The sequence below is a fragment of the Solea solea genome, chromosome 10, assembly GCF_958295425.1.
Source record: "Solea solea chromosome 10, fSolSol10.1, whole genome shotgun sequence".
Lineage (NCBI taxonomy): Eukaryota > Metazoa > Chordata > Actinopteri > Pleuronectiformes > Soleidae > Solea > Solea solea.
Window position 1 is genome coordinate 18764329 of NC_081143.1, and position 21998 is coordinate 18786326.

The window sequence follows — 21998 nt, forward strand, 5'->3', positions numbered from 1 at the left end:
GGAAGCCAAGGGCCACACACTGAATTATGACAACACATCATATTTCTTAGATTCTAACATAGCCGGTCCTTATATGCATCATGCATAACAATATTTACATTCTTAAATGTAATAAAAAGCCAGAATAAAGTGTAACCTGTAAGTATACGTCTAAGAATCATCCTTAACAAAACCTCCACATCCGAGATGAAATCAGAGAGGCAAAAAGAGGTTAAAGCTATGGGTGCTATTTTCCATGTATAGATGAAGCAGACGGAACTATAATGTTTGCATTAAGTTAATGTCGTGCTCGACACATCTTATGTCCAGTAGAACGATGTAACTGGGCAAGCTGCTGCATGACAGTGGGAGCATTCATAATACTCTTTTATTGATTATTGAGTTAGTTTGGTTTTTCTCTTTGAGCGTAATCTGGTCTACGGGCCAGATCCGGCCCTGGGGCTGTATGCTGCCCATATGTGAGTTAGATGCTATTGTTCTGTTTTGATGGAGAGTATCTGGTTGTACACTTTTTGTCCCTTAGCTCCCACTGTCTTAATTTCACACGACATTCGCTTTCTATTCTTTCATGCCATGAATTTAAAGCAAGAATCCTGGTGCTATCTGCACAACTGGCCCCGTGACTAGTTATCAGTATGTAGCAAAGCCTCGTTCCTTCATGTGCACCGATCGATAGAGCCTCTGCTGTTAAACATTCTCTTCTGAGAAACAATTCACAGTTACAACACACTTGGACGGCATTCCCACTCCAAATATGTATTCCTGCAGTGGTGTGTGTGGTCTGCTGCGTGGGCTTTGTGTTGTTACTCTTTTTAAGACAGTCACGACTCGCTCTGTGTTTTTTCTGAAATAACTGCGTTTGTCTCTGCAACGCAAATTGAAATCTTGCTATATTAATTTGTCTCTCATCAGAATTATATTAAGACAAGATCTGAGGGATCTGCTTGTGGACAGGGTCACGGCTTTACAATCAACTAGTAGACGGCTGGTGGTGATCATATCGCTGGCTTTTCTGGGCCATTTTAATCACGGAGAAACACCTGCCCACCAAGCTGAGGACAAGATGAAATGAGACGCTATTAATAGCATTTACCTCATGTAATGTAATGAACAGTGATTTAATCTTTCCTCGGCTATTCACATCAATTTGAAATCCATCGGTGATTTGTGGATGTGAATTAACCAAAAAAAAAAAAGGCCGTCCTTCATGTCATTAATCACATTTTTTATTAATAAATGTTTTTGTCATTCTGTATAGATAAAAGATTGAATTTGTCTGCTCCTCCTACTTGCTTGTTATGGTTAGTCATCATTTGCATGCCTCTGCAATACACACAGTTTGATATAGACGCAAGTACTTAAATGTCTAAGTCGCAAATTATCTGGTGATTAATTATTGTTGACTTTTCAGACAGTTTGTGAACGATCCTCTCGGAGTAAATGTTGGCTGAGATCGTTTCACTGTCAACTTGTGAGTGCAGAGGGTAAAGGTCCTTACAGTAACATGGCTGCCACAGAATGCTGCATCAGTGTTACACAGAACTCTATAATCTATAGTAACAATTTGCAGTTACGACACATTAAGTTTTATAGACGGCACTGAGCAATTTTACAGCTTTCTGCACAGAAACAAATTAGGAAGATAATGATATGTGGCCTGTGTATGTAAAAGAATAGCGGGCACTACATTTATCAGTGAGCATATTGTTCTGTCAGTTTATTGTGGAAACGGTGCGGAGCGACAGTGTGTTCTGGTGTCAGAGCCCGGTCTGCCTTGTATTTCAAGGCATGCTGTAAATCCTCCGGCTGTAATGATGATCTGCAACAACAATAGTGACGGCAGGGAGCCAACAGCAGGCGCACGTAATCATTCAATTACACCGGTAACAGGGGGTCAGTGCATGTCAACAACTGGTCATTGAACTTCAATGACTTATTCACTTATCACGTCACAGGGTGAATGTGGGCAGGGAAAGTTGTTGAGCATCTGGTTATATGCAGCAACAAAAATGGCATGAGCCTTTATTATGAGTATGAGTGTTATGAGTTTGGGCAGCCCGTGGCCAAGTGGAAAGGGAACTTGGCTTGTTACTGAAGGGTCGCCGGTTCAAATCCCCACCAGATCAAAACGGCTGGGGTACCCCTGTGTGAGGTACCCAACCCCCATTGCTCACCGGGCGCTACTCAGTGTGGCAGCCCACTGCTCCTAATTCTAGGATGGGTCAAATGCGGAGAAATAATTTCCCTAAGGGGATTAATAAAATTTAGATTTAAGGAGCAAAATGCCATTTTTGTTACCCAGGACTCCAGACGAATAACTTTTTTGCTTTGTTTCACTCATGCTCTTAACTTTTTCATTTAGTTTCACCCACATTTTTCAACACGCCGCCTTCAGCGCCACAATTTTAAGGGTCACCTTTTTGTTATTTCCCTTACACATTCATACAAATGGTGACATACAGTAACTTCACTGGTTAAACCGTTTTGTAGTGGCTATATAGTGAATATGGCGACACACAATAAACAGAATGAACGGCAGACTTTATTCAATTCTTACCAACTAACTATTGAAAATATGAAAATACTATACTATACATTTTTATAAGTATTTGGTGATGTCGTCGTCCTTCCTCGTGCAATAGGATAATTACTAAACAGGGAGGGGATCTGTTGCTGCTGGGCCGTGTCTGGGTTTACGAATAGAGAGGGCCACTGTCAAGCTAATGCTATCTGCTGAACTTACAAACAAAGAAAAATACCATTTAAATAATTTTCCGTATTATCATTTTGATTTAGGCTGCACATGCTGTGTGTGGAGAGAAGGAGTCTGTGTGTGTGTGTGTGTGTGTGTGTGTGTGTGTGAGAGAGAGAGTGCTGCAGAACGGAATGTTGTGTTTTTAAATTTCGTTGGGGGAAATAACCAGAAAACGATTCTGTCGCCACTCGTTGAGCAATGTATGGGAAAGTCTGGAAAGGTTAAGTGCACCAGTGCGACCACAGAAAAAATGGTTACCTGTACATTAAAGGCGACATAGAATGCTTGTATCACACATATATGTTAATTATGGAGGTCTACTTACATATATTAACTTGTTTTCATGATTAAAAACCTCCTAATCGCTGCAAACGAGCCGATCAAAATATCTCCTCACTGACGCTCTCGTCAGCCGCGCTGTTTCAGACCAAACAGTTGCTGTGATTGGCCAGCCAACGAGAGCTTTCCTACTGTCCTGTGATTGGCCAGGTACCTGGAAGTGACGTAATAGATAGGCCAGCTCCCAGATACACAGCTCCCCCTCTGGCACGGTGGATGCTCTGCATCTCAGCAGCTACAACGAGAGTAGTTCTTCTTCTTCTTCTGCGGTTGAATGTACGCAACCGGATGTGCCCGGACTAGTGCCCGCACCGGGAGGCGCTACGGTGGTGAGGATTTCTGATGACGACATCAAATTAAGGAAGTGTCGATCCGCTTCGCAGAGCCCAGGAAGACAATACAACACTATTTTCTCAGCAGTGGCTGAACTGTTTGTTCTGAAACTTTAGGGTTTCATAAACGAGGTAATGACGCAGATACACACACAAACGCAGCGTTAATTGGAGCTTCCGGTCTATGTCACCTTCAACATCTGACTGATGTTACTGATTTAACCACGCTAAACTAGGCAGATGTGAACGCACTCTTAGATGCAAGGAATCAATCGGTAGAGCCGTACGACTCGAGTGAGGAGTGATTGTGACTCCCATTTTCTTCTCTGTCTCATCACTTGGTCAGGAAAAGAAAATGGCTACTTAGAACCCACATACAAACCCCCGACCAAATCATTTGAGACACAGAAAAAGGTTTTCTGGCAACAGATGCTGCAGTGGGTAAATGAAATGAGTTACTCAGAATCCCCGAGAGGGGGATTTGTGCAGTTTCCAGAAACATGAGTTTGGAGAATGTGTGCTTTTGTTAGCTGAGGTGAAGTAGGATGGGGAGGTGCTGAAGGAGACAAAACAACTTCTGTTTCTCTGGGGAGGGACGGACATAATCCGCTAACCACTTACACACAACTCCGCTCTGTCCGTTGGTGGGAGAGATGCCATCCTGTTTGTTTCAGCAAGCATTGGTCAGTGACTCTGTGAGTGCAAATACACAAAGTGCATGGACATGTACGTTTTTGTGACATCCACCACTGCTTCGCTCAGGCCCAATTATTACAGCCGAGTGCATCCATTTGCTTTGATTTACTTTCCCATGCATGGTGAAGAACCCGAGATATTTACACACACTGCTCTTAGGTGCTTTGGTGTTGTAACTGTCCTTCATTTTCCGAGCAAAGCAACATTACATCATTGTCTTATTTTTGTGGTGGACCAAGAGGGCATTCAGTATGGCCGGATGTGCTTACAAAGCCTGCCCCAAACTACAGGATTTTTCAAATTTGACTTGATTTTCAATGTTTTAATCCAGAGAAAGCGGAGACTGGACGATCCAGTCAAGACGCAGGACCACACACTTGGCAGTTTCAGGGAGGACATTTTAGGATCTCTCACATTTAATTAGTGACTTCTGAATATAAACAGACATGGAGGCGGACTGTCTGTTTGGTTGTGATACGTCTTGCGGGACACATTCACTGTTGCCGTAAATCCACAAGTTTGTCCTCTTTCTCTACCGTCCACCGGGTTCAGGAGACGGTCTTCACATTCATCCTAAATATCAAACATGTTTGATATTTAATCATACATGTTTGATATTTACAATAACGTTAAAATTCTTAACCCCTCACACAACAGGATAATTTGGTCAGATAATCTGTTCAAATTAGCCTAAAATTGGAACCCGTGATTGTCGGAAGGGCCAGATCAGGACTGAAATCTGGCCAATTGTCCTCTTAAGTGTGGGGCAGGCTTAAGCTGTAAATTCTGAACTCTGAAAGAGGTTTTTAAGTTTTGAATTCTAACTTTCCCCCCCAAGTTTGAACAGATATCCAAATTCCAAATAAAACACGACAGAGAGAGCAGAACTCATTTCTTCAGATATGTGTTACCTTTCCTAATTACTGTGTGTGAATAAGTGTGTGTGCAGGTCCTCAGGGAGCGCGTGTGAGACAGTCGTAATAATTACTTTTCTGTTTCGCTCCCTTGTCGACTCACCCATTTCTGCAGTGCAGCTTCATTCAACTGGCCCTCCCCCTCACTTCCCTCTACTCCCATTATTTCTGCTTTAACCTTTTCGGCTGATTTTTCACCGTGCCTCTGTACTCAAGTGTGCCTCTGCTACGTGTTACATTAGTGCTGCTGTAGAACGCACCGATTTTGTATATGTAGGTGTGTGTAGGTCAGATTGCTGTGGGTGGATCAGTGAAAACCAGTTTTACCGTTGACACTTAAGAAAAGACGCAAAATCCACCCTAAACACTGTTAATACTTTCTGTTTTGTACAGTTAACAGCAACCTGAGTCTACAGTATAATGCTATGGTTTTGGATGGTGGATGTGTTTAGGAAAAGGTAATAGTGCTACTACAGAGAGAGTAACATTAAATATGAATAGTTTGGTGTCCAGAGAGGCAGTAATCACTCTAATCACAACATAATTTCAATAATTGGCACTAAACAGTGTTTATGCCAGAAAGGGTCCTCAAGTTCAGTAAGGTTATAAATTGTGTGTGTACATAAATCCCTTTTTTCCCTTTGTTTTCTTCTTCTTCTGTCTCCACACATTTTTGCTCAATAGTATTGATATAGTTCTTGTTTTAATGTGTTGTCATATTATTGAAATATCAGAGTACCCCTCCCCCTTTGGTTAGCTATTGATGCATTCCTCATCAGGGCAATGTTTGCTTTACTGATGCAGATCTCCACGGCCAGCTTGCTCATCCATGTTATCAAAAAGTCATTAATACAAAAAGATGATGTCTTGTCATTTACTGCTGGTGATCAGAATCTAAAGAGGACTTGCTGGAAAGGCAGAATTGCTGTTGGATCCAGGCCCGTCTAGGGGTTCGGATGCAGCCTGCGGGTTGCCAATCGATGATCACTGCCCAGTGATCTGAATACCACAGACTCACGGCCATTGCTTCCACTCTGCATCTTTTCCTCTGAGTAATTTGCATTTCTATGTAGTGTCTGAGTCATCGTTGCAGAAAAGCCAACAAGTCCCTGCCAAGAAACAATTTACTTAAAAATACTGCCGTTCAATTTTTCCTGGTTAATCAGAGTTAAGACAAAGCAGCTGACAGAACTTGTGGTGGCACCAGCACCAGAACTTTTTCACACTAACGAGTCGACCACTGCCAAAGCGGTTTACACTTATGTTCCAATAAACTGGGACGGGACTGGAATCATTTTTAATACTATAATGAATTCTTATAAAGGAGTAGAGGAATATGTTGTGCATTTGATATCAGTCTTATTATTGAAGGTTCTGAGGTCTGGCCGATGTGTTACAGTATTGCATTAGCAAACAGTCCTGTTCCATCAAAGGAAGACAGAGATACACTGAGAGGGTGGAAAGCGTGAAACTTTTATAGACTGTGTTTGCACAGGGAGGTGAAGAACAAACATGACTGACCAGGGTCACCTGGTGTCAACTGAAGACAAGGCTTTGTGTGTCTGTGTGTCTGTGTGCAGGTTTTCATTCAGCAGCTTTCATAGCGCAACACTGTTCGCCATAATGCATGTTATCATGACGTGCAGTTATACCCTCATATACGACGCAGTACTCCAAAGGAAGACGCTAAACAAGTGGTGTTTTAGTTGTATTTTATTCTTAAGTATTTGCTTTCTAGATCATATTTAGTATTTTTTGGGCTAACACGTAGTAATGTAAATAATCATGACATAATCAAGTAGCAAAGAAAAGCTGTGGGTTTTATTGACATCCTCCCACATCTTGATATGAACTATCTTTCGCAGTTAGTCTCCATTATATTATCCGTCATATTATCATCCATAATATCGCACATGCCCAGACAGACTTTGCCCTTCCTCCTGTGTCTCTGTGGAACTCATAAAATAGCTGAACTTTGTTGTGTAAATTCTGCTGCCATACTCCCAGAAGTCAAATCATTGGTATTCCCAGGCTGTTGTCGCTGCCCAGCTCGGCTCCCTCCTCTCAGCATGTCCCACATTGCCTTCATGACATTTTAGCATATGCCTGTGTCTTCAGTCACCTCAGATTATTTCTTTTTCCTTTCTTTTTTTGGTGTGTGTGTGTGGTCGTGCAAAACAGAAATTGACAGATTTATATCTTTATGACCAGGTGGCTTTTGTTAAAAAGAAACCAATTTATCTTTGCAACTTAACTTGGATTTACCAAAGTAGATTCAGTCAACCTTTGCTGAGCCACGTATTTTGATGTTTTGGATATGTGTTGGTTTGATTGCACAGTTTTACTTGGAGTGCAGTTGTTTTTTTGGGAGAAGCTGCCCCATGTTTGCCTTGTTGCACACCAACATAGTTGTGAAGACCTGTATCTAAGCAACCCCCCCCCCAAACACACCTTCTTCCTTGGAGTGTATATAGCATAAGCATGTGGTTTTTTTTAAACTCTCATGAACAAACATTGAAAGTTATCTCACCTTCCACCAATGTAAACAACACCTGTAACTTTAATCGGCAGCTGAAGTCTTTGCAATGCAACTGGAGAAATGTGAATTACGCTCTCATAGTGTTTGGTTTATGGCTAAAAGTTATTTGCAAGGAAAAGCTTTGTGTCAGCCGCCTGCTTACTTTAACAGTCTAGCATACCCCCTACTGGTTATTATGAGAAGTGCAGGTACAGATTTCAATCTAATATTATTGACAGAGGTTCAGTAAATGTATTAATGGGAACATAATAATTATGTTCACAACAAACAAAATCGCACAATAATCTGTTGTCCCGGACAAAATGATTACCAAAAAGACTAGATTATTTAAAATTCGGACATTATGTAATAATAACACAGTTGATTTGTTTCCACATTCATGCACACAGACCGAAGGCAGTGAATGATGTCAGGGCTGCTTTTTGTCATTTGAATTCTGAAGCTTTGCATATTAATATGGCCAAGATATGAACTCTTCAAAATGTAACCTTTACAATGCTGGGGTTAAAAGCTGAAGAGAGAGCAGAAGTTCAAAGATGTTGACTTTACACACACACAGTACATGTAACATGTGTGTTTTTTCCCCTCAAATATAACATATAAGCCAGCGTAGCTCCGTCTCCTGCAGGTTAAACAGGCAGGGTAAAATAAAGAATATCTCTTTTTTAGAAGCCCACCTCCCAATTTCACCTTTTTCATTTGCACATTCTCAGTCTACTGAAAATGATTCTGCTGATAAATCTGATGTGAAAGCGTCTTTCGACCGCAAACACATGAATCATGCATGCTTAGGGATCCCCACTCTTCATTAAGCCCACAGATTAAACTATTTTCTATTTTAATTAACAATTTTAAGTGCATATAAAGGTGTGTGAATGCCTTCCTTGCTGCAGAGTAAATCTATATCAGAGTGGACTCAAATGCAAATTGTTTTTCAGTATTTTCTATAGATTGACTTTAAAGTTTTCTGTTGGATGACTGAGAAACCAGAGAGCTGCAGGCTCAGGATCCCGTCAATGCCTCCCCACCTCAAGCTGCTTTTGTAAATGTCTTTCTTTCTTTCTTTCTTTATTTCTCTCTCTTTGTGTACTTATGTGCTTGTGTTTACACCAGCTCACTCTGTCACTCATTTTCACACCTTGTTAACATTGTTCAGCACACACATTCTCCACCACAGGAGCTGGAAATAAAAGCACATAACAGAGGACACTGTTTACTCTTGGTCTATTACATAGTCAGATCTTATTCTGCTGGTGTGTATACACACTAAACATGAAAAAAGGGCCCTTTTAGCATGACTGGTTTTACCAGTGTCAGTCATGCAATATAATAAACATTTTAAACAAGTTCATACTGTGTTTCGTAATGTATTACAACAATTACAAATCCTTTATTGAATGTATGTATCCCTCCTAATTCCATATATAGTGCATTGACAGTTGCCACACGTATGTCCTGTGTAACATAATTTATCTTGCCACATCCATATTTTTTGTTAAAAAATAAGACTTTATGTTATAAAGGTATAGATAAACTGAATGGATATGTGATGGAACAGGGTGGGTAGATCATCTCACCCTGCACCACTGATTTTTTTGTGTATGTGTGTGTTTATTTCATGAATTTGATAAACATAGCAAGGGTGGGGCTCAGTAAAATCATGCTTCTTTCCCGTTCCTTTCCTTTCCTTTGAGATCTTTTCATTTTGATGCATTTTGATACTCTTTCTAAAGCTTAAAAATGTATTTCTTTGAATTAATCCTTTCATTCTTAGGCGTGCAGCTTTAGCTCCAGCCTACACACACCGTTTCATTTTGTTATTGAGAATCAAGAAGTGTTTTTTTTTTCTCTTCTTAATTTGTTTTTGTCTATTGAAAATGAACCAAACATTTTTTTTATATCAATCAAGGGTCATTTAGCATCTTCACTATTCAGGCTGCCACTGTACTGTGACTGACAGCACCACATGGAGAGATGTCTGCAGCCCCCATGGGCTAAGGTGTAGCCCAGCGAGGCAGACATTCACCCAGTCTCTGGGGTGATACTGCAAGCAAAGTGTGCTGATAAACACATCGTACATGTGTATCACGTGGACAGGGTTGCTGATGTGTGTGTGTGTGTGTGTGTGTTTGTGTGTATGTTGCACTGTAGCTACAATCTGCCAGTGTTCAAGACTAATGGAGTGCTAATGTCTCTGGCGTGTCCTTGTTTACCGAGCAGCTAAATACAGGAGAAGAAAAGACTCTTTGCCTACTTAACGGATGACACACCCTGCAATTTTGAATTACCGTGCTCATAAGGCTGCCTGCATTTGCTCCGTACAAAGCTCCATCTATAAACAGTCGTCATAGGCTGCGACTTGCTGTTTGATCCTGAACACCTGCAGTTTATTCTATTGATGTCGCTTGATAGAAAGCATCTGTTGTTTCCGGACCAAAGCGTTTTGTATTGGAATATGAATGAAGTTCATTTAGCCGTTGCAACTATGCTGATTTAATAACCTTGTCAGTTATTGATATTCTTGTAGTATAATGTGTAGTGAATGTTGTTGTCAGACTCAGCTTTGGAAATGTAAAGGTCCAGTGAGTAATATGTAAGGGTTTACTGGCAGATATTGAATATATTAAGTGAGTGTTTGTATCAATGGATGGATTAGTTTCTTCTCATAGCCTTAGAATTAACTTTTTTATTTATACTTTAGGCAAGGCCTTGTTCTATAGGGAGGCCACCATGTTTCTGCACCAGCCTGTATGGGCAATCAAGCCATAGCTGTGTTTCACATTTTATAGCAAAAGCTTATGCAAACAAAGAAAAACATCCTTTGTGGTCTGCAGAGGCCACAGTAGTTCCCTGAAGTGGTTGGGAAAAGGAGGGACGAGCAGAGTTACAATCTACAGTCTGATGCCACTATTTCATACACACTGGGACCTTTAAGTGTTGCTTTTACAGACTCAAGTTTATACTAAAAATATACATATATGCAACCATACAATTATATGTACAGTATACATTTTATCTGTTTGGTGCTGTGGTCAAAATAGTCATTTATCTGTCTTGCCTACTTTTCTCAGTGGGTGAAGGCAGAAACCTGATCCCCATGGATCCCAACGGCCTCTCCGATCCATACGTCAAGCTGAAGCTCGTGCCAGACCCCAAAAATGAGACCAAGCAGAAGACCAAAACCATCCGCTCTAACCTCAACCCCAAGTGGAACGAGACCTTCACTTTGTGAGTAAATCAGCGGCTGTTATCCACACCCTGCAGCATACTTTTGAATAGTTTTATCATAGCTTGAATAGATGAGATGTAATGCAAGATATTTAAAAAACGAACAAAGAAACAGTATAAGCTACTTTCACTGCTTTAATACATTCTGATGTTGATACACTCAATACCTGTGATGCAAATTTTACCGCCACTTATACTGGTACTGCTGTTTCTATTATGAGTGTTTATTAATTCAGCTGTACCTAAGTGTGATGCTTTACAACAAGCACATTTCATATAGGTTTTTTTTTTCTTTGTATACCCATAATGGCATCTCTGTGTCGCACAGTAAGCTGAAACCTACAGACAAGGACCGCAGGCTGTCAGTGGAAGTGTGGGACTGGGACCGTACCACCAGGAATGACTTCATGGGAGCCCTCTCTTTCGGCGTGTCTGAGCTCATGAAGTCTCCAGTCTGTGGCTGGTAACCTTCACTTCTTTACTCTATATAGATTACCTATAGTGAAGTTTATAGTGAAATTATTTAAATTATTCATGTTCACATTATTGTTATTGTTATTGTTATTGTTATTGTTATTGTTGTTGTTGTTATTATTGTTATTATTATTATCATTATTATTAATAATAAATGTTTTTAATGTACCTTCTTTTACCGTTTAGGGTCATTTACACTTGTGCTTATTTTAGTACACTCCCAGCAAATCAAACGTGTTTTGTTTCAAGGATGAAAGAAAACTTGTTGGCAATTCCTCTATAAGCACTAATAGTCCCATCCGTCACAAGACACAACAGACAGCGCTAGAAACACAGACGCAACCAATTCAGCATTAGTAAAGCTGAACTCCTTTGATTTTGAAACTCTCTACAGTAAATCAGAGGTTGCATCGCAGCTCACTGTCACACAGCTCCTTCCCTGAGGTAAACAGGGTAAGTTTGTGATGTTGCTGTGGGTGACATTATGCTCTGTACTGAGTGATGACCACCTGCTACAGCTGTAGTAAGTGTATCACAGATAAGCAAGGCATATTAAATGATCATTTGATTGATAGTTGCTTTTTGTCTCCTTTGAAATGTATCGTGCTTTTTGCTTACAGTAAAAGAAGACATGGATACTGTTGGTTTAATATGAATTGTGGTAGAACATTTGAGTAGCAGGAAATAAAATAAATCAATATATCTTTTTATTTTATTTTACAAAATACTCCCCTTCTTCTTCTTCCCTCTCCTTTTCTCTCCCTCTCCCAGGTATAAGTTATTGTGCCAGGAAGAAGGGGAATACTACAATGTTCCCATCTCGGAGGAAGATGACGGTAATGAGGAACTGAGGCAGAAATTTGAGGTGAGGGTCAGATTTGAATCATTGTCATGTTGCTCTAATATCATGTTTGTCTGCTGTGTGTTGACTGAATTATGACCTAATGTCTTGACTAGATTGTCGGCAACATCGGTCCACATCAACACTTTAACTGGATGCCTGCAGTTTTAAAGCAGCTCAGTCTAAATGCTAAATGACTAAATTACTTGTTTCAAGCGACATTATCTGCCAGTGCAGCATGAAAATGGCACTCTTGAAACAAGAAAAAAAAAAAACAAGTCAAATGATTAAGTATCTTCAGCCTTAATAGATAAATAAGTCCAAAAAACGGTGTGATTAGATAAATACACTGAATTCAAGTCCGTTACGCTAGAACATGTTTTTATTTTTTGCAGTGCATTGGTCAGAATGCCTCTCTGAGAGGCATCTATATCAGATTTTTATGTTATTTAGATCAATGAATCACTTTTCATCCAATCCACTAATAATTGGGTGTATGCGCATCTGTGCTGTTGTTCAATCCACCCTCAGATGTTCACCAGAGAGCTATTGATTGGTCAAATGCCCTCTTCAGCTGCACAGCTGTTAAATTAAACATGACACAATGCAACAGCTGCAAGTTTCAAAGTCTTCCTCAGCCCTAGGTCATTCGGCAGTGGTGGAGTTTAATTTCTATAGTGTACAAAACGTGTGTGTGATGTCTGCATCCAAGTCTGTTAGCATTTTTGTTCTCACATCAGAGAGATTTCTTTTTTTAGATTAAATCAAAGCAGCACATGGACAGGCTTTGATATGTGCACTGCCCGCTGTCTTTTGATCTCCAGAGACATTTCTGTAAACTGAAAACCTGGCTCATCAATGCAGGGACAAAGATGTGTTGATAATGTATCTAATTTAATTCCCTTGGTTGGATTATTTAGGTAATTAACACAGGGCAATTCCTTAAAAGATTAAATCAAGACAAAAAAACCAGGTCTTCGTCTCATAGAAGATATTGTGCCAGTCACTGTACTCTAAGCAGCAGCAGATCTTTTAAATTTCTTTTAAATGTATACCTTTTCAGAGGATTTATAGAATTTATCCTCCTCCTTTCAGTGTGTTTTTGTTTTCATCTTAATTACATGCTGGTCATCTTGATCAATATCCATAGCGTTACAATAATAATGTTCCATAATCTGTCATAATGCCACCCGACCATACATTATTTTCAAACACTCTAAGACAGCTTTCTGAGGTGGGTGAGGAGACACTACTCCCTGCTTTTATTCTTCGTCCGTTTTGCTGCAGCAGTGTCTCTGGCCTGCTGAGAGCCAATCAACGTCTTTGTGGTCCTGTGATTGTGTCTCATTGTATGCCGCTGCTCACTGTGAGCCCTGACCTCCCGATCGACTTATGACATTTCCGCTACACTGATGAAGACACACAGAAGCTTGTTCTTCACCTGCGCATAAAAGCTACTATACATTAAGGTGTTTTTACCCCTGAAAACCAACACTTCTATGGCATTGTTGCTTGGCCAATTTAAAACTAAAATAGTAGTCTTTGTTTTTTAAGCTTTTGGGTCTTTGTCCAATTAACTTTATTGTGTTTATCTTTTTGGGTGCTGGACAGTCATCTCTGTCCTCTTTCTCCCCTTTCCTCGTCATAAACCCCTCTGTGGTTTTCTCACTTTTTCCCTTAGCCTCCTGTTTCCCCACTTTGTGCATGGTGAGACTTAAACTGTCCAAATGCTTCTTCATCCTGTGTCTTATTTTTCATATTTAATATAAGAATGTCTTTGTTCCTCTCTCCCCTTTTTGCCCCTGCTCTCAGGACTGCCAAATTAACTTTAATCTAAAGGTAGCCCTCTCCTCTCCTCTCCTCTCCTCTCCACTCCCCTCCCCTCCTCTCCTCTCCTCTCCTCTCCTCTGTCTCATCTTGTTGTGGTGAAACGTTCCCTCACTCCTCCACATGTCCGATCACAAATTGACCACTAAATTGTGCAAAATTTGTTGGGCATTCATAAAAGGACTTTAAACAAATGAGCGATGAATCCAATCGGTGTTGTACTACAATAAAGTGTACGGTCTGTGTTTTTAAGGAACTCAAATTTCAGCGCACATTATTATGGCATATTGGTGATAAACACTATAGCCACAAAACGGAATCACTCGCAACAAAAATATCTTCTATCATGTGGAATATGTGGTGCATTGAGTCCTTGAGGGAAGGTGACTTGTGTGTTTATTTCAACGCAGTGAGTGTGCAGCTCTTTGTTTCCACTGCTTCCTGTTCCTGATATAGTTTGTCAGTGGATGTTAGTAAAGCCTGACACTGTACTATTCACAGGTCACAGCTTTACATATGTCTTCATTAGTGCGTGTCTTGTCTGTGATAACTGTCTGTCTGATAACATCTCGTGTCTGATAACATCTCGTGTGCTCAAATGTAATATAATAATTCACAGCCTGGAACTATATAGATACATGGTCTTTTATTTGTATTACTTTCATATGAGTCCCACTTTCTTCTTTTACCTGCAAACATCACCAGACCAGTTGTCACATTCACTCTCCTACTGCAGCACACTTGTTTAAAAGAGAAACCAAGAGTGACCACTAGATGTCAGCACTGTCAACAAAATATGACAAGAAAAAAAATGTACTTCCCTGTTAGTGTGTGTGTGTGTGTGCATGTATCTGTTACCTCTATAGGAGCTTTTTTGGCATAAAAACTCACTTTGTCCTCATGGGGACCAAAACCTGGTCCTAATGAGGCAGAACCTCATTTCCTGAATTCCTAGGCATATAGCTGTGATGGTTAAGGTTAGGGTAAGGTGCCAGGGAATGCTTTTTGTCTACGAGTGTCCTCACTAGGAGTGCGGTGTAAGAATATATGTGTTTGTGTGGATTGTCACCATCAGCTTTTATGTAGTGTGTCGGCACCTGGCTTATGTCACCATAATGATGTCCAAACCGATGTCATCTTTGGTGTAAATATTTAATTTTGTGTTCTATTATCTACATTTTTTGTTGTTTGTTTTTTTTTGCAACACTGTGACTTCCTTTATAACTGTGTCATGTGACAACACGTCTCAACCCCGTCTGACCCACGCGTCTGTGTGTGTATGAGCTGCACTCACAGCGGCAGCCGCTAAGTGTACAAAGTGAATCAGGACCTTTTTGGCTCCCTTCTCCCTGTGGTTTCAGGACCAAGCAGTTGTGGAAGACTCTGATCAGGTGCGTCTGAGAGGGAGGAAGTAAGGCCGGTTGCTCGCTCGGCTCGGCCAGGCTCCTTTCATTGGCTAAAGCTCACAGGTGTGCTGTGGTTGGGTGCAGTCTGCTCCGCTTTGACGTTTGCCGCCGCTCTCCCAGATTAGGAGCAGACGACTTGTAGATGCCATTAACACTAAAGCTGCTCAGCATTGGTTGTTTTATACTGTAGATACATGTCAGATGAGACTGGGTGTGTTAATTAATGACAGTGATGTATTGGGATGTTTGTTAAGCTTTTCTGTTTTGCCAACAGTTTTTTTACAAACAAGTTTTGACCATATAGTGCAATTGTTAGTGATTATTTATACTTAAATGACCCTCAGTGAGTGGTGGAGGTAAAGGGGCAGGTACAGCTTCCCCTTTACACTGAATTTGATCCAGGGACAGAAATAAATGTTGATGTTTAATGGAAATATTATTTTTGACTAGAGTTAATTAAACAAGGGACCCTCTTTATAGCATGTGGATGTAGGTTATGCTTAGGATGTTGAGGTACAGCATGATTTTTGGTCTGTTTTTTTGGGCTTGGCTGAGTTTGACAATGCTGTGTGTTTTGTACAGAAAGACTGAAGGAGAACACAGTTGTTGCCTCTGTGGGAGATTTAGCATGACTTTGGCACGAGGGGGAAAAGATTAGAAGAGGATCTTTTTTGCATCTTTTGAAATACACGTCCGTGTTGGAGACAGTTGTCTGCACATGCATGCTCAGTTTGGCCTTCTTTCCTCTTCATCTGGTAGCCATGCAGAGTTCCTCTTGTGAAAAATCAGAAGTTAGATTTGGTCATTTTTACCACATAATAATGTAAGATGTGGTTCAATTATGTAATACTTTGGCTGGCAGGTACGTGATTTTATTATTATATGGGTGAATTTTGATGTTAATTACTTTTAACGTAGTTTTTTTTCAATCAGAACGCATAATGAACTTGCAATAAAGTACTTTTAATGTTAGTGATCAACAGTAGTCATGGGACATGCTTGCTTAGCCTTTTTCAATTTCAATGAGACATTTCATGGTTTTAGGTTTTCAACCAATTTTTTGGGGGGATTTTACATAATTCAAAGTGTTCCAACAGGAAAAAACGGCGTTAGCTAAGGTTTTAATGCAGTTTAATAAGAATAGATTGATATTTTGCTCAGCTATTAGTCAGTAATTTAACAAGGTGACAATTGTACATAAATAATACACCATTATTGTACCTGTTTGTATGGAGACATCACATCACATTAGCTCCATAGTCTCATTTTACCACCTTAAGTTTGAATGTGTATGTACTGTATATTGAGTGAGTGAGTGAGTGAGTGAGAAGCACATATAGAGGATAATGACTCCCATTTTAGGATTGAAATTCAAACATCTGGATGTTCATGTTTGTGATAATCTCTGCAGAGGTTTTTCGGCCCCAAAGAAAACTTCTTAGTTCACAGACGGTTCTGTATTCTTTCAACTTTCTGAGATAAAGTCCACATTTTAGGAATTCAGGAACAACTTTTTTTTTGTCTGAACTATTTACAGTAGCTTCACATGATGTGTGTATTACTTTTAATATTTGTTTTTCTTACACATCTCATCTTCTGTGTCCTGAGTGCAGAAAGCTAAACTAGGCCCAGGTAAAAAGGTGTTTGACGAGACGGACGATAACCGCTCCAGCAAGCTGCCATTCACCAGCCTGAGCCAAGTTAAACTGTCTGACTTCTCCTTCCTGGCTGTGCTGGGGAAAGGCAGCTTTGGCAAGGTGAGGCAGCTGAGCTGAAACCAGCATCAAATGTGAAATGTTATCACTGGTAGCAGCTTAAATGAATCGTCTAAGAAATGATCTTTTCCTTCCTCATCTCCATCAAGGTCATGCTGGCGGAGATGAAGGCCAATGAAGAGTTGTACGCAGTCAAGATCCTGAAGAAGGACGTGGTGATCCAGGATGATGATGTAGAATGTACCATGGTGGAGAAGAGAGTCCTGGCCCTGCAGGACAAGCCGCCCTTCCTCACGCACCTCCACTCGTGCTTCCAGACTGTGGTAGGTCAAATGCTCCTGGACACACATCAGGACAAGTCACCTCAGTTCAGGTCAGGTCTGATTAATTCATGAAGGGGCTTTTAGCTAAACACATTACTCATAAACAGATGTAGAGAGCAGAAGGGACATGTACGTCCAGGACAACAAAGGAAACGGATTAATCTCTAATTAGAAAACTGAGCGTGAATATGTGTGTGTGTGTGTTTGTACACGCACACATGCACTTTTGTACTGATGTATGATAAACACAACTTTGTGTTTTAAATTACATTCATTTGATGTTATCTACATGTTGTTCTTTCTAACTGAACTTGATTATGTTGCTGGTTTACATGCAGAGTGGACTGTTACGGTCATATGATCTATGTCCTGTCACATGTTCAGATGAAATAAAGTGGGTCAAACTCCAGAGACATCGGGCCCTACAGAGGCCCTAAAGTTATTTTCACATATTTCATTGGACATTTTTTGTCCTATTGCTTCCATTCATTTTCGTCTAAATTACTATAGCAGCTGGATAACACTGCAGACAGGCATATGAAGCAGGAAGAGGCTCATACTATTATTCATGTGTACACAAACACACATCCTGCCATCACAGAATAACTTTATCTCACTCAGACTTTATTTGATTTAATATCACATACTGGGGGTTGTGTAATTGGTGCCAATTTTCTTTTATCAGATTGGTCTTCATTGTGGTTTTGGTGCTTCAAGCAGTTCTAGATCTACTGTATTATCTTCATGGTGATCAGTCGTTGTTTCAGTAAATACACAAAGCAAAGCCAGGCCCACAGGCAGTTTTTGAGCTCATTAACGATGAATATGTTTTTTTTTTTCCTGCTACAGTATTGTATTGAGGTAGTAAAAATAATTAAGAGAAATAATTAATAATATAATGAAACTATGTTTTGGTTTATTATTATGTTTTTTTCTAGTACAAGACTATCAAACACAGCTGGCTGGACTGAGGTCAGGTCACACTTGCCAGGCTCTGTCAGAGACCAGCAGTGACACAGAGAATAAAGAGAATATTTCCTGACAGATGTCAGTGTTGAGTGTTTTCTTTTTCTATGCAGCGCTTTGTTGTGGCATTTTTAGGTCACCTTGTCATGAAAAGTGGAGCTGAAACAATGGATCGACTCAGACAGCAAGGCTACGGGAATCCGTAACACTGGACCGCATCCCGCTGCTGTAGAGATTTTACAGCTAATAGAAACAGTTTTAGGGATGCATAATTATCTTCCTCCACCCTCTCCGTTCTGCACCCACTACTATCTCCTCACCCTTTGGCGTCTCTCTCTGTATGACCGCAGGATCGCCTCTACTTTGTCATGGAGTACGTGAACGGAGGAGACCTCATGTATCATATCCAACAAATTGGCAGGTTCAAGGAGCCTCAGGCAGTGTAAGACTTCCCCGTTTAAGAAAATTACTGATTTAGATATATAACCCCATGTAGCTTTACAAAGATAAAAAGGTGGATATGATAGAATAGAGGCTTGAATGTAGAAAGTTCTTTTTTATTTTGAATGTAGACTTGTGTTTAGAGTCTGTCCATGTGTTATTGCAGGTTCTATGCAGCAGAGATTGCTGTTGGTCTCTTCTTCCTGCACACTAAAGGAATCATCTACAGGTGAGTACTATCTAGTTGAGCATAGCACAGTGCACATGTCAAATGCTTTCTATGCAACTGTATGCAACCAAGTGGCAGGAACAATTGTTCCCAATTTCCCTGCAGGGATTAATAAAGTATTCTGATTCTAATTTTGAAAGCCCAACTGATTAAAATATTAAAAAAGAAAGGTTAAAAACTTCAAGGACATTTTGTATCCGTCTGTGTCCTCAGGGATCTGAAGTTGGACAATGTGATGCTGGACTCTGAGGGACACATTAAGATTGCGGACTTTGGCATGTGTAAGGAGAACATGGCAGACGGAGTGACTACACGCACCTTCTGTGGCACTCCAGACTACATAGCCCCAGAGGTGAGTGACCAAACTTGTCAAGACGTGTGTGCATAATGTGAGTGCATGTTTGTTTTTTTATATGCACATGGTCATCTCTGTCTGGACTCAGCCTTTGTCACCCTTGTGCTTCAGATTAAGGTCACTGCCTCTGGACAAACCTTCAAACACACACACATGCATATATAAACAGACATGGTCTCTCTCTCTCTCACACACACACACACACACACACATTCTTGTTCCTGTTAGGTTTAGTGGGGACACACATGCATAGCCCCTTTACCCCAGCCTTAATCATTACAACTAAATACCTAATCCTAATTCTAACCCTAACCTTAAAACGAGATGTTTAGTGTCAAAGGACCAGCCAACAAAGTCCTCACAAGGTCAATGTGTCCTCACAGTTTACAGCCGCACACACTCACACTCACACACACACAGACATCCATTTTGTCTGCTGGCAAATCCAAACTTAGCCCAAACATACAAGCTGGGCTCTCTGTAAACCCCAGTGGCCTTTCTTATCAGAGTGTTGGTTTTTTTATTGAGCTGCTTAAGACAAAACCACTTGACTTCACAACTTGACCTTGTGCCGTGTGACCCTACACATGAACTACGTGTTTTGAACATACTTAAAAATAATATAAAGTGAATAAATAAAGGGATAAATATAAAGTTTAAATCCTGGCTTCATTTACAGTAAGTGTGTGATGTGTGGGTGTACAAGTTATATGTCTTAATTTTCCACTTTTCAAAGTTAACTCACAGTGATTAGAATACTTACCAGTAGAGCTGCGAAGATTGATCAATTATGTGATTATTAATAGATTCCTAAATTATTCACCATCCATTTTGATAATCAGATAACTCGATTTTATTAAATAAAAACCATCAAACTTCTTAAATCTAAATATTTTCTATATATTATTTCTTTGTTCCTCTGTGACAGTAAATGAATGATTTTGTTTTTGGACATAAGAAGTTAATCTTAACTGTGTCTATGGTCTCATCTTTCAGTATCACTTCTAATAATGAAATGAAAGTGTAATCTTACTTTGTTGCAAGTATTTATTGCCAAATATTAAAGTGAAATATTAAAGCTGATTTATGAGCTAAAATATAAGCCAACTCCTTCACTGATTTGCATTTAGCTTTGTATTACTAGAATAGGGGTATTATTGAAGTATTTTTGAAAAATTGTGATTCCCAACCTCAGTTTCAGTTTCCCAGTTTTTTTCCCCAAGTTGTTTTTGTTACGTGGCCACCAGTGACACTTGGTTCGAGCCTTGGTCCAAGGCTTGAAATTGCAATGCTAATACCACACTTTTTAGACCCACTTGTAGGGGGACAGGACCTCATTCCCAGAATGTAAACAGTGTCCGCTAACAGGACCAAGTGTCACTGGTGGGCACGTAACAATGAAAATTATTTATTTATTTCTCAACTCAGGGGAAACTGAGGTTGGGAAGCACAATTTTTCAAAATTACTCCCCCTATTCTATTAATACAAAGCTAAATGCAAATCGGGGAAGTATTCCTTTAACTTTCAGTCAGTTAAGCTAAGGGTAAACTTGGAGTATGTAAGACAACGTAAGTGATTAAAACCTCCAATATCAACCGAAAATGTTTATGTTGTCTTTTAGCAGTTGTACTAGTAGTTAGCCATTCGGGATTCAACATGGCCTGAAATGAAAAAGGCATTACATTTCCAGTGCTGTGAGGGGACAGCGCAGCACTGCTGCATCCTTCGGTCACAATCTGGCTTACTGAAAACCACGAAATTATGATGCATATAGTAAATTCTAGTAACCGTCATCCTGTCTCAAGCTGAAAAAAACCTGTGGCTTAACCATTACAGTTGTGCAACAAACAAAATATTTCAGTTTTATCCTGCTCCAGAAGTGTTAAGATATTAACAAAATACACACACATATCCTTAATAGCAATCTAGTGATATGCAAGCAAATAGCAACCAAATTACATACTGCACCTCTCTCATCCCCTTTCCATGTGTGTAGGAGAACCTAGAGTTTTGTTTTAATACAGTTTCAGGTAACTATACTTATTATAAATACATTTATTATATTACATTTCTGCTTCTTCTCCATGTTTGTCTTCTCTCTACATCCCAAACACTGAATCTTTTTTTAATTAAAGCTTAAATCTAAGCTCTGGGAAAATGCCAGCACCTTATGGCTCTGCTGGTGGTTTTTGTATTCATGATTTTATGGGGTTTTTTGTGTGTGTTTTATGCCTACAACCAAATATAGTAACAGGGAATGTCAGCGTCTTTTTCAGTTCATTCTCTGTGAATTGATTTATTTTGTCCATCTCTTTAAGCATTATTAGTAAGTTGACTGATATGTAATGGTGGACTGCTTTATCGATTCTCTCTGAAACACTCTCTGACCGACTGCAAAGATAATTCTGCTTCATGGATGCAGGGTGAACATGCTGTGCCCTTTGAGAGTCAGAGTGACACTAATGCATCAGCCAAGGATGACACAGCAGGGAGCAGAGCACAGCAGCTTCTGTTTTCATAGACAAGAAGACACACATTTCATGTCACACTCTTAAAGCTGTATCACACATACATGATGACTGACCCACAGTCACATGCACGATGCATCACAATGACA

The 21998-nt window shown here is 40.0% G+C and overlaps 1 protein-coding gene across 2 annotated transcripts in view; it reads left to right on the forward strand.

Annotated features, from left to right (window-relative positions):
- prkcaa (protein kinase C, alpha, a) overlaps positions 1 to 21998 on the forward strand; it is a 112314-nt gene that overhangs the window by 67047 nt on the left and 23269 nt on the right. Inside the window, exons 6-14 of one of the 2 annotated variants that reach the window (XM_058640183.1) lie at positions 10647 to 10803; positions 11132 to 11266; positions 12049 to 12142; positions 15307 to 15336; positions 16965 to 17108; positions 17216 to 17389; positions 18706 to 18797; positions 18963 to 19025; positions 19239 to 19377. In XM_058640183.1, the coding sequence (XP_058496166.1) occupies positions 10647 to 10803; positions 11132 to 11266; positions 12049 to 12142; positions 15307 to 15336; positions 16965 to 17108; positions 17216 to 17389; positions 18706 to 18797; positions 18963 to 19025; positions 19239 to 19377 (1028 nt within the window). The remainder of the gene's footprint in view (positions 1 to 10646; positions 10804 to 11131; positions 11267 to 12048; positions 12143 to 15306; positions 15337 to 16964; positions 17109 to 17215; positions 17390 to 18705; positions 18798 to 18962; positions 19026 to 19238; positions 19378 to 21998) is intronic. The other variant, XM_058640184.1, reaches the window with a different exon arrangement.